Here is a 15,558-nt window from a genome sequence, read left to right as displayed (position 1 = left end):
TACACGTGACTCCTTCCTGCTACAGAATGCTCAGGACTCGGAGCTGCGAGACAGGGATTAGAAAATGGGAGATTTTCAGATCAAATCCTCTCCTTTGACCTTTCCCTCAGCCTTTCCCTTACTTGGGTTTTGGTGGAAAACAGAGTTGGGTGAAGTGGTTGGATTTAAGTGTGCAGGGCTTGCAGTGACAAGTACAAACTAGACTCTGAAGGCAGAATAACTGAGAGCCTGTGTCTTCAGCACTTGTCCCGAGTTAGCTGAGCGCATTTTCCTAGGCCCAGAGGAGTTCGAGTCCTAGCTCGGCCACTTACCCATGATCTGAGGGAAATGAGTGCAGTTTCTGGTAGCCCAGGTGTTTTTATCTATGAAATAGTGACCCTTGCCAGACGCTCCCCAGCCCTCACAGTGCACACACATTTGTGCTTTTGCACACATACAAATGCCATCCTGCATACCCACTCTCACCAGGAGTGCTTGGTTCCAGACAAGTCACTTTAGTCATCCTAATGACTTCTACAGGCCTGAGTGATTTTTCATGTGAAAGCAAGTTTTGTCATATACAATTTTCCAGAGTTAAAGGACACAGTTCTGCCTGATCATTTCTCTTTTTATAGCTGTTTAAAACATTGTTTCTTCATTGATAGTAGTCCACATTTTTAGATATTTTTAGAAGTATCTTCCCCCTCTCACCCGTCCTATGCCTGGATCAAACCCAGGGCCTCATACTGCTAGGCAAGTGCTCTACCCCTGAGCTATATCCCTAGTCCAAGGTAAAGAAAAGACTTATTGTGTCTTTGAGAATACACAAACAAACACACATACAGATACGAAGATTGAAATAATGTAAAAGATCCTATCCCATTAATCATAAAGGATACTTTGCAGGGATAGCCATGACTTACCTTGAATCCATCAGAGTGCAGCACATACCCTCCATCACCCAGACGGTCCCCGGTGCGGGGCTTCTGCTCTTGGTATGTCGGCTGGGCATTTAAGGTAACACGACCAGCCTAGGTTGAGCTTTCCACACCATGGACCTGCACTGGGAAAAGTGCTCTCTGGAAAATCGAGTACAAGGTCTGCCTTTCGTGCTGGGAGCTTTCATCATCTTGATTGTTGCCTTTGTGGGGTTCTTGTGTGCCTTCCCCTTTCTCTGAAAAAGGAAGCGCCTGGGATGAAAGTCTTGTGGAAACCGTATTTTACTAGAAACAGTATTCAGTATGTCTTCATCTTAAAACGTCAGCTCATTTCATCAAATAAAGTCTGAAATATAGAATTAGAAATGGGATGAAACACATGGATTTTGATGTAAACTCAAAAGTAGTTGCTGTGAGGCTTCCAGCCCCCCTCAGACCCCCACAGGTTTCAGATGTGTAGATCAAGCTCCTGCCCTCCTTCCCCTGCTCCTGGGGAGGCCATTTCTGATCTCGGTTCTGACTCCTTCTATGGAATGTGCTTCTAGTCTCAGATACCCATAGGGAGGTGGGAGAAAGTTTAGGAAGAGTCTAGAAGAGTCTATTGATGTATTTCAGAGAAGTAAAACAGTATTTTCATATAGGAACTTGTACACAAATATTCATAGCCATTTTTGTCCCCAGACTGGAAACCACCCATACCCCCTTCTTGAATAACAAGGTATAATTTATTCATTCTCTGCAAAAATAAAAAGTTAAGTATTGATGCACAGAGCAACTTGGATGAACCTCAGAGATATTATGCCAATGCAAGAAGGATACACACTGTATTGTTTCAATTTATGAAACTTTTTTTTGTTGGGGGGATACCAGGAGTTGAATTCAGGGGTACTCAGCCACTGAGCCACATCCCCAGCCCTATTTCATATTTTTATTTAGAGACAGGGTCTCAGCAAGTTGCTTAGCACCTCACTGTTGCCGAGGCTGGCTTTGGACTCAAAGTCATCCTGCCCCAGCCTCCCAAGCTGCTGGGATTACAGGTGTGCACCACAGCACCCAGCAGATTTATGAAATATTTGTAATTATAGAGATGGGTAATAAATTCGTGGTGGTTGGGTGTCAGGGATTAAGGAGTGGGTGTGGCTATCAAGGGGTAGCAGAGGGGAGTTGACAGCACAGTTGAGCATCTTGATGATAGTAGAGGTCAAAGGTCATACAGAGTTGCTCACAGGACAGGACCTCCCCCCCCAACACACACACGTATGACCAGTGATCTGCGTCAGCTGTGTGGACTATGCCAGTGTCACTCTTGGTTCTGCGCAGAACTGTGGTTGTGCAGGATGTTGGCATAGGAGGGTGGCTAGGCTTTCCTGTATGTTTCTGCAACCTGCTGGAAGTCTGGTTATTCCACAGTGACAGTTTGCATACTGTGCCTGCTCTTCATTAGAGTTTGACAGCTGACTTTCCCCAGCCTTGAGTCACTTCTGGGCTGAGCACCATCTAGTGCCATTGTTCCTCGTGGCCGGTTCGCACAGAGAATGTGATGGGATGTTGCTGGGCTTGTTTGCTGAGCACCAAGAGATGACTTTGGGCAGGTTCAAAGTGATAGTTGATGTGGGAAGAGACAGGGCAGGTCTGCCCTTGGCCAGCCATGCCCTCTGGAGCCTTTCCTAAGTGGGGCACCTGAGCTCAGCATCCAGTGGGCCTTTGCCAGCTTTTGATTCCAAACTGCTGCTATTAGCCCTTCAGTTGCTTTCTTGGGCTTTCGACTCTGTCTGACTTGGTAGCTCCTGCTGTGTGGCTGCCCTGGGAAGGGAGAGGTGGGCAAGAGGCTGTCTCTGCCAAGCCCGCAGCAGGCTCGGACCAAGTGGGACTGAGAGAAGGTGGCCCACGAGCCAGTGATCATGCAGGGGAGCCTCTTGAGTAGGAGGTGCTGTGGAGACCCAGGCCTCCCCGTGGTCTCTGACCATCATGCAGCCTGCACTTCCTAGGCCTAGAACAGTGCCTCCCTATGCCTGCCCTGGGGTCCTTACTTGACACACAAAAAAGGTAACTTAGAGTGACAGGGTCTCTCCCAGCACTGGTGCTAATCTGGAAGGAAATTGATGGCTTTTAAAGGACAATTTATTTGAACTTTTTTGAATTTATTGAGTCTCAGTAAAACCTGACAAATACATTACCCAGGGATTGGTTGATTGATTTTTATTGAACCTAGAGGCACATTGCCACTGAGCTACATCCCCAGACCTTTTTTTTTTTTTTTTTTTTTTTTTTTGAACATAGGGTCTTACTAAGTTGTCAAGGCTGGCCTCAAACTTGAGTTCTGCCTCAGCCTCCCAAGCCACTGGGACTCCAGGAATGTACCCCTGTACCAGCGACCCAGGGATTTTTTAAATTGCTTAAGTGAAAATGTTTTCTGTTTTGTCATTTAGATTTCTTGCCATGATCCTTCTGAGAACTCATCTTTTAGTGCCTTCTGGGTACACCCTTATTGTCACATCAATCAGTCTGTTTTTATCGCAGAGGACTTCATTTCTTGGTGTGATTAACACTCATACTCAGAAGTGGTGTGGCTGGTGCTGCCCTTGTGATGTAATCCTTAGGTCCTGGTGACACAAGCTCCCGAGTTGTTGTGGGTATTCACAGGCTGTTGCTGAGAGCTACATGCCTCGTGTTGTGAGGTGGACATGCAGGGGCCTGTGTGGCCTCAGCCCTCTGAAAGGAGCCTGTTGTGACGGGGGATGCAGTTTGATGTTGGGTTCATCTTTCTTCCTCCTCTCAATGTTGTGAGAGGTCCTGGACAAGAGCTGCTCTCTCAGGTTTACACCTTCACTTTGAAGAGCATGTGGGCTTATGGTTCTGTGCTCCTCATCACATATAGAGCATGTCTAATGCAGTTGGTAGATGTTTGAGTGGTAATTTTGTAGTGACGATTGAAATGTTTTTATCATGTTTTATTTTCCAGATTTTGACTTCAGTGTTCCAGGATCCATGAAACTTCATAATCTTATTTCCAAATTGAAAAAGTGGATCAAAATCTTAGAGGCTAAAACAAAGCAACTTCCAAAATTCTTCCTCATAGAAGAAAAGTGCCGATTTTTAAGCAATTTCTCAGCACAAACAGCTGAAGTAGAAATTCCTGGGGAATTTCTGATGCCAAAGCCAACACATTATTACATCAAGATTGCTCGGTGAGTGAGCATGGCCTGGCATTTGGAGGGGGCTCCGGGGTAGGGTCCAAGCAGGATTGCAGACATTAATTCCCTAGATTGGGAGAATACATGATTATTATAGCATGGAAGTAATTGGGCACCTTGAAAGAGCTTGATCCTGAATGAGGGTCGGGTTGCCTCCCAGGGAACCTTTTCTGAATCACCATACGGTCTGAAAAAATGCAGAGTCTCCCAGGGTTTCCTAGCCCAAGCAGAAATGGACAGCCCAGCGCTTACGAGAGCGGCCACACCTTGCTTGGCATGTAAGCTGTTCAAGAGGACAGCAGTGGTGGTGGTGTTTTGTATTTATTTCTAAATTAGATGCAGTGCACTGCTTTTCCATTCCTTCACATTGTGTCCGACTAGCCATCCTCCCTGACTTCCTAGCAGTGCCTGCTGCGATGTGAAATACTGGCCCATCTACACATCTTGTCAGAGTGGGACGGGGGTCACATGAATCATTAGCGATTGTGGAACTGCACATCCTGCTTCTTCGTAGCCATTCTGAATACTCTGTTTTCTTCCCCAGAAAAGGTTGGGGAACCAGGACTTGGAGTTCATGCTTCATTGTTTGCTTGCTTTGGTAGGTTTATGCCCAGGGTGGAAATTGTGCAGAAGCACAATACAGCTGCCCGCAGACTGTACATCCGTGGGCATAATGGCAAAATCTACCCGTACCTGGTCATGAATGATGCCTGCCTCACAGAGTCGCGGAGGGAGGAGCGTGTCCTGCAGCTGCTCCGCCTGCTGAACCCCTGCTTGGAGAAGAGGAAAGAAACCACCAAGCGGCATCTGTTTTTCACAGGTATCATGATAACTATGCCTGAGGGTGCAGCAGCTCAGGCCTGGTGTGTATTGGCCCAGGGAGGGTTCCAGACGGCACTGAGAAAAAGGCTATGGGATGAAGAGCAGCCCTGATGGCCCTCCTATGGACGGTGTCCCCACCTTCAGGCTGCTCCCTGTGAGGTGAAGGCTCTGAGCTGAACTGAGTCTCCATGAAGACTACAGAGTTCGTTTCTAAATGGCCCCAGTAGCAACCACTGAGTGAAGTCTTTTCATTCCCAAGTTGCCACAGTCACTTTAGCTGCAATCCCTGAGGCTGGAGCCTGCCACAAGGCATTCGTCCAGTTCTGTGTGGTGCTCTCCTCACTGCTCAGGTGTAGTCCAATCCATCCTGACCTTCAAGTGTGGTATCTCCAGACAGGAGGTAGATTAGAAACAGGTCAGGGGCCAGCTTGCTGCAGTGCTTCATAGAAAGCTGTGTGTGCTTTCTCACGGATGCAGCGTGGGCTGCAGTGCTGACCCAGTCATGACTGCTGACCCGGTCATGAGGTGCAGAGTGTTCTTTTGTTTCTTCCACATACGTCAGTTAGCACTGAGTGATAGTCAAGCGTGTACCCTGGAGTCGTCTTGGAATTTTTTCATGGACTGAAGCCAGGGTGGCCAGCCAGCAGCTGTGGTTTAGCGGATGGTAGACTGAGTCGGCCAGCCTCGTTCATCAGAAGTTAGAATTGCCTCTGTTGTCTCAGTGGCCTGGACACAGACGAGAGCCAGAGCAGGACACTGCTGCTGCCTGCCTTCTCAGCATGGCCAGTGCAGGCCACCAGGGGGTCCGGACTGGGCAGTCTGGACTTTGATGTTGTCTTCTGGAATGACCTCTCTCTTTTGGAATCTCTCAGCTATTTCCAACTTTATTTGGCCAAATTCCATATAAACTTAATCCAACATCTTGAAGTATTTCTCATTTCACTCACAGACAGCCCCATGGGGCTTATCTGAACCGTAGAACAGAATACAACCCAGGTGATATTTACCTGAGTGTCGCCATTCTAGCTGCAGGAAGACAGGGTCGCAAGGTGCCTTTGAGCCAGGAGCTGGGTTCCTCTGTGGACTCCAGCTGGGAAGGCATCTGAAGAGCGAACAGGGTGGTAGTCACTTTGTGTTTTTTGAGATGGCCTCTGAAGAACTTGGCTCATGTGGACTGAGCTTGATGCCATCTGCTGAGTACCCGGGGTGTGACCCAGGGTTCCTCCTCTCCTCACACAACCAAGTTCTCTTGGCCCTCAGCCAGTGCGGAAGGTGGGGTCGAGCACTAGCCCCGGGTTCTGCCCTCTCAACCTGCCCTGTTTCTTTCCCCCAGTTCCCCGGGTGGTCGCTGTGTCCCCGCAGATGCGCCTCGTGGAAGACAACCCCTCTTCACTTTCCCTCGTGGAGATTTACAAGCAGCGCTGTGCCAAGAAGGGCATCGAGCACGACAACCCCATTTCCCGTTACTATGACAGGCTGGCCACGGTGCAGGCGCGGGGGACCCAGGCCAGCCACCAGGTACTAAGCAGGGCCAGGCTGCTGCCCGAGGCCTCCACCTGTGGCCACTTTCTTGTGGTTCCTGGCTGATGTGGGGACCTAGGAGATGAGTGGAGCGTTCTTTGAGGGTACTTCTCTCACCTAAAGTAACTTCATTAGACTTAAGAGATGGTAGGAATCAGCCAGTGACCTGGATGAGGGGACGTTTCTGCAGAGGGTTTGCTGTGACCAGTTGGAGGTAAGTTCTCCTCCTCCAGAAAGTACTGTCCTTCTCCCTTACAAAGCTCAGAAACTAGAATCTAAAAATCAGTTTTCATGCAGCACGAGGCCCTGGGTTCCACCCCAAGCACCCCCCATCAGTTTACATCAGACTCACTTCTCACTGGGCGGCTGGTTCCCATGTGAAGTGGTGTGGACTGTCTGTTGTCTCTGTCTGTCCTGAGCTGCTGACAGGACCCTGGTGCACTCCTGGGGTATTAGGTGACACGCGTGTCTATACTGTGTGTGTATCGTCTGAAACAGAGTGGGGAGCTCTGAGATGGGGAGCCAGCTGAGTGACTGGCCTTGGGCAGGAGTCCCGGGCAGACCACAGGATCCTGGGTAGACCCGCCTGCATCCCTCTGGGGCATAGGGCCCTTTCGGGGTTTGCAGGTTCCTGCCCTTGCCAGAGAAGGTGTTGGTCTAGGCTTGTGAGGAGCGTCCTGAGGCGGCCATTTTGGACTCTCTATGTGCCCCGTGGTACTTCTGTGCATTGCAAAGGGAGGCCAAAGGGCAGAAGACAGGACTTGCCCCGTGTTGCTTGGGGCTCATTTCAACTTGGGCGTGTCCTGGAGCACTTGGTCTTGTTTATGAAGAGTGAACCCATAGCTGTGTTGTTTGACCTCCAAGGCAGGGCCTGGGGTACAGGCAAGGCCCCAGGTGGTCCAGGGCAGCTTCCCACCTTTGTGTGCAGGCAGAAGGAATAGATCCAGTTTTCTGATTGACCTCTGTGCACAGAAGTGTAGCCTCCTTTGTGAACTGGTACCAGGGATTTTTTTGGGGGGGGGTGCTGGAGATAAATTTAGGGACACTCAGCCACTGAGCCACACCCAGCCCTATTTTGTGTTTTATTTAGAGACGGGGTCTCACTGAGTTGCTTAGCGCCTCACCATTGCTGAGGCTGGCTTTGAACTCATGATCCTCCTGTCTCAGTCTCCTGAGCTGCTGGGATTATAGGTGTGGCCACTGTTCCCGGCTCCAGGGATTTTTTGTGAAGTTATGGCTTGGTCATTCTGTGGACTGAGGACAGCTTGGAGGTACTCACAGGAGAGAAATGGATTGTGTTCTTCAGGTCATCACTTGTCTCTGACAGTGGAAGCTGGTGACTTCTGTCTGCACGTGTGCACTCACATCTTAAAAATGCCACATGAGCCAGGAGTGGTGGTGCACGCCTAAAATCCCAGCCACTCAGAAGGCTGAGGCAGGGGGATCATGAGTTTGAGGCCAATCTCAGCAATTGAGTGAGGCCGTAGGGTCTCACTAAGTTGCCTATCTCAAAATAAAAAATAAAAAGGGCTGAGGCTGTGCTCAGTGGTCTAGCTCCCCTGGGTTAAATCCCTAGTACCAAAAAATAAAAAAAAGAAGGTGCTATGGGTCCTGCTGAGCTAGATGCTGACCATGTGGAGTAGCCTAGCTGTGCACTCTCCTCTCTCTCTGCCTCCTTGTGGGCTGCTTCTCTGCTCCTTCATCTTTCACTTGGGATAGCACCTTGGTTGAGATATGGTTCGTATACCATGAAACTCACCTTTAAAGTTCACATTTAAGGGTTTCTAGTATCACAGCGTTATGCCACAGTCACTACTGCTGTCTTTAAAACATCTTCCCCGTTTGCTAGTCCCTCCATGTTCTTCTCTACTCCCAACCCTGGGGACCACAGATCTTTCTGCCTCTGGATTTGTCTATTCTGGACATGGAATTCTACATACAGGATTTTTTAAATTTGTTTGTTTGTTTTAGGGGGGAGTTTTTGGTACTGGGCACTGCACTCTACCATTGAGCCACATTCCCAGCCTTTTTATTTTGAGATAGGGTTTTGCTAAGTTGCTGAGGTTGCCTCAAACTTGATCTTCCTACCTCAACTTCCTGAGTCACTGGGATTATAGGTGTGTGCCACCATGTCTGGCTATAATATATGGACTTCAGTGAATTTTTTTTGTATTTCCAGGGTTCACCCATTTTGTGAACCATGTTTTCATACTTCCTTTTTATTGCCAAATGATATTCCATTACATGAATATCCACATATAATTTATGCATTCATCAGTTGATGGACTTCTGGGTTATTTACATTTTCTGGCTAGTATGACCAGCATTGCTGTGAATGTTGGGGTCTTTGTCTTTGTGTGTACTTTTATTTCTTTGGTAGTTTCTTCACATTCTTGCCAACACTTACCACTGCCCATCTTTTTGATGGAAGCCGTCCTGGCTGGTGGGTGTGAAGTCCTCTTTCAACGTAGTTGAAACCTTTTCATGTCCTTTTTGGCTGTTTGGAGAAATGCCTGCAGGTGCTTCACCCACTTTTAAATTGGATCATTTGTGTTTTTAATGGAAACTCAGAAGACTTCACCTCTTTCCCCTGTGTGTCAGCTTGTTTTCCTGATTCTGTGTGTCTTACAATATAATGTTGGAACTGGGAGTTTTAGCAACATGATTTGGCGACTCTAGATATCACATCCTCCCTTGAAGACTTGTCGGGTTTGGTGGTGGTCGTAGTGACCCTCCTGGACTAACTGCAGTTCAGGCTTTGTCGGGGGCAGCCCTGATGTCTGCTCAGTTTAGTGTCTGGCTAATGGTTTAACAGAGATTCTGTTGAATGTCTCATCCAGTGGATCTCACAACTTTTTTGAAGGGGTGTGTGTGTGTCTATCTCTCTGTCTGTGGGTGGGGGGGGCATGCCTTCCTCAGGGCTCAGCAGTTTTCAGCTCTGCCTTTGCCTTCGCTCCCTGCTTATGCAGTGTCTCAGGGTCAACCAGACGAGCGCATTGGCTTTCCGAGGTTTTTCATGAACACACACGTGGCCTTCTAGGTCCCTGGGTGTACAGTGCTTCTCCGAGCCCCTGTGGGCATGCCATTCCCCTGCTCTTTTGCTTGGCCAGTCTTCGTGGGTGTCTTTTCCTCTGACACCAGCGATATTGAACAGTTGTCATTGACTGTTTTTGCAGATGCGCTTCAGAAATGCTGTCCTCGCTGTGTGAACTCAGGGTTCAGTAAGATGGAGAGAAGCCCTGCGAATGGGGCTTTTTGTGGTTAGCTTCCAGGCGATTCAAATAGGGACAGTTCTCTGGGGGCAAGTCTTTTTTGGGGGTCACCAAACTCATTTTCCCACTCCAGTGGCTGTCAGGTTACTGTTTCCATGGCCAGCCTGGTCATGTGGTTCTTGGCTCTCAGCCACCAGAGAGGTGGGGAGAGGCCAGCAGTAAGTGGTGCACGCCTGTGGGCCTCAGGAGAATCAAAGCCACCAGCCTCACTGCTGGTGGGAGGACTCGCCCGTTCTCCTGAACAAGAGCTCCTCTGACTGGGAGGAGTCTGGAAAGTTCTGAAAATGGTTTTGATTTTCCCAGCTTTTTTACTGCACCAGGAGCAGGCGTTGGAAGCCCCTGCTCTGCAGCCTCAGGAATGCATCTTCCCATTGTGCCCCGGAGCAGGCCTGTGTGTCTGTGCACAGGGCCTGTGTCCTGGCAGCTATTCAGAGCATGAGGCAGCGCTTAGCCCAGAGTGGACCTTGCGCCTCTACCAGCTGGTCTGAAGTTAACTCAGGAAGGCCTCCCAAGGCCCTCCCTACAGTTGTGAGGCTTCAAGTCCTGTTTTTTAGTCTTCCAGGATGAAATTCAGTTCTGCGTTGCCCAATACCTGCTCTTCTTAGACTAGCTCCCCAGTTCATGAAGCTGGAGAGGTGTGGTTGGGGCCCAGCTGTTTTGTTCTTCCTGTTAATGGCCTGGTACCTTCTGCAGTTGGCATGGGTGGAAGTTTTCAGATCATTACCTCCCTTTCTGTAGGACAGATAACCACACATCACATAACTAAAGCTTTTATTCAGACAGTCCCATTGGCACTTAGACCACAAGACATTGAGCCCCAGGGGGAAATAGAGTAATCTTGTACATCCTTGTGTTTAGTTTAGTTGAATAACTTTGCAGCAAAGTCCTCTTTACGGGTTCTTATTAAATAAACCGTTACAATTTGTAGGGGGGGAAAAATAAGCCAGTTGGATGGAGGAGTCATGAAGTGATGTGTTTCAGGTCCTTCGAGACATTCTTAAGGAGGTGCAGAGCAACATGGTGCCCCGCAGCATGCTCAAGGAGTGGGCCCTGCACACGTTCCCCAATGCCACGGACTACTGGACCTTCAGGAAGATGTTCACCATCCAACTGGCTCTGATTGGCTTCGCTGAGTTCGTTCTGCATTTAAATAGACTGAACCCTGAGATGCTGCAGATTGCTCAGGTAGCGTGGCTTGAACCGCCAGACCCTCTTCTTCCAACTTCTCCCTTCCGCTGCTGAGTCCCTAATGCATCTCCTCCTATGAAATGCAGGACACTGGCAAGCTGAATGTTGCCTACTTTCGATTTGATATAAATGATGCAACCGGGGACTTAGATGCCAACCGTCCTGTCCCTTTCCGCCTCACACCCAACATTTCTGAGTTTCTGACCACCATTGGCGTCTCTGGCCCGTTGACTGCCTCCATGATTGCTGTTGCACGGTGCTTCGCCCAGCCCAACTTCAAGGTGGGTCATGGGGTCGTCCTGTGGGAACCCAGGCCTCAGGTTCCTGCTGAGCTGCTAACAGGACCCAGTGCTGAGGTGGAATCCTGTGGAAAGGCCCTGGGACATTCCCTGTGCTGACGTGTTCAGGATGTCAAGGCTCTCAGTCTAGAGTCCTCTGTGGGACGCTTTCCCCAGCAGTTATGCTGCCTGTCACCCTCCCTTCCTCCTTGGCACTCCCTCCTAGCATTAGAGGGCAGAGCTTCTCTGTGGGGCTGGAGTGAGCTGAGCAGAGGTACAGTGCAGGCTGCTCAGACTCCAGGGAGCAGGACATCCTGGGCACCCTGGCAAGCGTGAAGCCACCTGAGAGCATCTGGCAGCTCTGTCCATGGGGACAGGACAGCCAAATCTGCCATTTCCGGGGTGCCATCCCTGTGCCTGGCAGTACACTGGCTGCCTCAGTGGGCTCTCAGTTTCTCCTAGCCCTGTGGAAGCGGAGCTGAGGCCTGAGCAGCAGGCACAGCAGAGGTCCAGGAGCTGCCAGGCTGTGGAGGCTGCACGTGAAGTGGGTCCCTCCTGATGCAGCCTGTCCAGCATCACTCCCAAGGGCTCCGCTCTCTTGATATTAGGTGCTGAGCCAGTGCACCCCAGCGCACACCTGGAATCCCAGCAGCTCAGCGGCTGAGGCAGGAGGGTTGTGAGTTCAAAGCCAGCCTCAGCAACTTAGTGAGGCCCTGTCTCAAAATAAGACATAAAAAAGTGCTGGGGATGTGGCTCGGTGGTTAAGCACCCCTGGTTTCAGTCCCTGGTACAAAAAAAAAAAAAAAATAGCGGGGGCTGAGCCCAGCCTCACCTTCTCTCATGAGTACAGGGAGAGAAGGCCTGGCAGTAGGTGTATAGGCCTCCGGAGAATCAAAGCCAGTGGCCTTTCCCACTCTCCGCTCCTTCAGCAGTGTCCTCCAGGGAGAGTTCAGAACTCACTGCTGTCCAGAAGGCAGCGCCTGGGAAGGCTTTAAGTTCTCTCAAGTGCCTCACACACCCCCTGCTCTAACTAGTGTCCAGCCGCGCACACCCTTTGGTGCCGGGTGCTGTTCTGGCCACAGCCGTCCACCTGCAGGACTGAGAGAAGGTTCCAGGCCCTGGGTGGCTCCAGGAAGGGGTCTGTTCTGACGTGGCGAACTCGTGCCTGGTTCAGGGACCAGGAAGCGCTTGCTTGGGTTGAACTGTTACGCTTCTGGAAACAGCCATAGGATGATCCCTAGGTGGCATTTCTTTTTTTTTTTTTTTTAAAGCATTTCTTTCTTTCTTTTTTTTTTTTTTTAAAGAGAGAGTGAGAGAGGAGAGAGAGAGAGAAAATTTTTTAATACTTATTTTTTAGTTCTCGGCGGACACACATCTTTGTTTGTATGTGGTGCTGAGGATCGAACCCGGGCCGCACGCATGCCAGGCGAGCGCGCTACCGCTTGAGCCACATCCCCAGCCCCTTAGGTGGCATTTCATTTGGAAAGTTGGAAGAGGGCTCTCCACCAGAGGGCCTGTCACCACCCTGGGAGTTCGCAGAACGTGGTGGCATTGATGGGAGAAAGCTGGGACTTTAGCTCTAGCTCTGGGCTCAGATTTCTTAACCATCTGTATTTAGTGAGTGCCTTTAAGTCTCGCTCAGATGCAGGCCATGGTAGGAGCTGTGTGTGGCTGTGCTAAAAATCACATTCTGTTGACACCAGAGTAAGGTGCAATAACGCCTGCGACCTGTCGGCTGAAAGTGCCTGCCTGGGGATGAGGCTCCACTGGCCAGGCCCTTCACCTTTGCCCTGCTCCCCACTGGCAGCTGGAGTGACCCTTTTTAGACAGGAACCAGGTCTTGCCACACTCTTCCCAAGACCCTCCTGTAAGTCCCTGGAGAACTCGGTCAGAGTAAGGGCCACTGACGAGTCGGGCTGGCAGAGCCTGGCGGACACTGGTCTCTGCCCTTGACGCTTGCCAACTCCTTTACCTTTGCCTGTTTTGTGGGGAGGGAACTTAATACTAAGCCCTGCTCGCAAATGGGGAGGCTGAGGTACAGGGTCTAAGTGACTTCCCCAAGGCCACCAGGTGGGAGGTGGTGGACCTGAGCTACCAACCTGATGTGCTGAGTGAGACCCAGGCAGTAGCCGCCTCTTGCTGACCCTCCAAGCTAACCAGGGCAGCACGGCGCCCACGACCTCGCTCGGCTGCTCTGCCTGCGGCACCCTCACTTCCTTCTGGTCTTGGGTGAGAGCTTCCTGGTGCTCCTGGGAGAACATCTCCCCCTCCTGCCCACCCTGCCCTGCTCTCCGCAATGCTCATCGCCCCACCTCATGATATGTAGTTGGTTGGAGTGGGAGCCCATAAGCCAGCACATGTGTTTTCTGTCCTCTTCACTCTTGGCCAGTGCTCGGCCAGCCCGCAGATGTGGTAAGTAGAGCCGGTCAGGCAAGGCCGCACGTTCCACCTGGACGCTGTTGCCTGGCGCTTCGGAGATTGGTTGGAAGTGTTGTGTGTGGCCACGGCTCCCAGTAGAGGAGGGGCTGTGGTGCCCAGGCTAGGCAGGGCCCTGGTGGCCTGCTGTGGAGCTGCCTGTGTGTCCCTTGTGAGCAGGAGTCATTGCCTTCTCTCCTTCGCACAGGTGGACGGCATTCTGAAGACTGTGCTCCGGGACGAGATCATTGCTTGGCACAAAAAAACCCAGGAGGACACCTCCTCTCCTCTCTCGGCCGCCGGACAGCCTGAGAACATGGACAGCCAGCAGCTGGTCACCCTGGTGCAGAAAGCTGTCACTGCCATCATGACCCGCCTGCACAACCTGGCCCAGTTTGAAGGCGGGGAGAGCAAGGTGAACACCCTGGTGGCCGCTGCAAACAGCCTGGACAATCTGTGCCGCATGGACCCCGCCTGGCACCCATGGCTGTGACCCCTGGGCTGCCCCACCGTCTGGAATGTGAAGGCGCCTCTCGGGCTCTGTGGCGCTGGCTGCTGTGGCCTCTCTGCCCACGGGCCGCTGTGGCCTCTGTCTGCCTTGTTCATCTTACTTAGAACAGTCCTGCAGGTTTGCTGAGTTGCAGTTATTTTCCTGGAAGTGTGTGTGTGAAAGAAGGGAGCCCCACTGTGACGTCATCGGGCCACTAGAAATGACGGAGCCAAACTTACCTAAGCTTTTTAAACGCCTTTTTAAGGAGCCAGGATCCCTGGCCTGGAGTTTTTGTGAGTTCTTTTTTACGGAGCCCCTCCCTGTGGGCGGCAGCTGGACTGTAGGAGCCAGTGCCGTCCTCACGTAGCTTCCCCCCCCCCCCCCCCCCCCCCCCCCCGCAAGCACCGCGCAGCCCTGCTCCTGCGCAGGAGACCCTGGCGGTGCAGGAGAGCCAGAGAAGCCGAGCCCGAGCGCCCGTCCCTGCCAGCAGCCCTGGCTTGGGGAATGTGCTCGGCGTCCACTGTGGGGAAGGCCCTTTCCCGCTCGAGCACAGGTTGGGATTTGGCAGAGTGGACACCGACCCTGCAGGTTGGCAGCTGGTCTTGGGCTCTTCACTCCTGGCTCAATGTCTCCTAGATCTTTACTATCACTATACCTGAAAAAATCATTCTTCCTAATTTAAAAAGAAAACAGCAATGAAAATTTGTCCCTTTAGTCTTCTGTTATGTTCACATTTTTATAAATCTGAGCATTGTTCTAAATTTGTACAGCGTGATTTTTTTAGAATAAATATTTTATAAAAGGGTTTGTCGTCCTGTTTCCGTGAGTTGTTTTTTCTGCCTTGACATCCCTCAGCTCCTTGGGGACTTGGGGCCCCAGGAACAGTGAGGGCTGTGGCTCGCGTGGCTTCTTGGTGAAGGCACAAGCTGCCTGGGCAGGCACAGCGACCCTGTGGTCACAGGGGCGGGAGTCTGTGCCTGATGTTGGCAGCGCACCCAGTTCCCACGCTTCATGGCTGCTGCTGTGTGACACGCACAGAGCTCGCCAAGACCTCAGCTGATCAGTTCCACCAGCCCCACCCTTTGTCTGGTGTGGACCTGGCCAGGCCAGTCACTCCAGGGCAGCAGCATGGACAGAGCACAGAGCCCCTGACACGGGACAGTCTCCGGCACAGGCGGTGACACCCGTGGGACGGGGAGTAGGCTGCACTCCATTCCAACACACACTGCGGCCGAGGAGGGCTTCCCACTGAAGTAGAAGGTCCCCACGAGGAACAAACGCAACTCTGGGCGTGCCTTGTGGGCAGTCAGCAAGGCCACCCTGTGTGCACTCTGGATTCTCACAGCCTTCCTTCTCTTCCCTGGTGACCCTCAGTGGCCCGGGGTCTGGGGAGCGTGGCTGCTGTCCCCAAGGCAGGTGTCGACCGCAGTTGTGTTACTGGATGTGACCTGGGTGCAGGCT

At 51.3% G+C, this 15,558-nt stretch overlaps 1 protein-coding gene across 15 annotated transcripts in view; it reads left to right on the top strand.

Annotated features, from left to right (window-relative positions):
* Positions 1-14,904, top strand: part of TRRAP (transformation/transcription domain associated protein) — a 135,477-nt gene extending 120,573 nt beyond the window's left edge. For all 15 annotated transcript variants that reach the window (XM_081299852.1, XM_081299851.1, XM_081299849.1 and 12 more), the window contains 6 exons: positions 3,880-4,105; positions 4,714-4,931; positions 6,267-6,451; positions 10,708-10,911; positions 11,001-11,195; positions 13,816-14,904. In XM_081299852.1, coding sequence (XP_081155978.1) covers positions 3,880-4,105; positions 4,714-4,931; positions 6,267-6,451; positions 10,708-10,911; positions 11,001-11,195; positions 13,816-14,100 — 1,313 coding nt within the window. In that variant the 3' untranslated portion in view covers positions 14,101-14,904. The remainder of the gene's footprint in view (positions 1-3,879; positions 4,106-4,713; positions 4,932-6,266; positions 6,452-10,707; positions 10,912-11,000; positions 11,196-13,815) is intronic.
* The last annotated feature ends 654 nt before the right edge of the window (positions 14,905-15,558 follow it).

This window comes from Spermophilus citellus, assembly GCF_964194105.1.
Source record: "Spermophilus citellus genome assembly, chromosome: 6".
Taxonomy (NCBI): Eukaryota; Metazoa; Chordata; class Mammalia; order Rodentia; family Sciuridae; genus Spermophilus; species Spermophilus citellus.
Note: the sequence above shows the minus strand (reverse complement) of the source record. Positions and strands in the feature narration are given on the sequence as shown.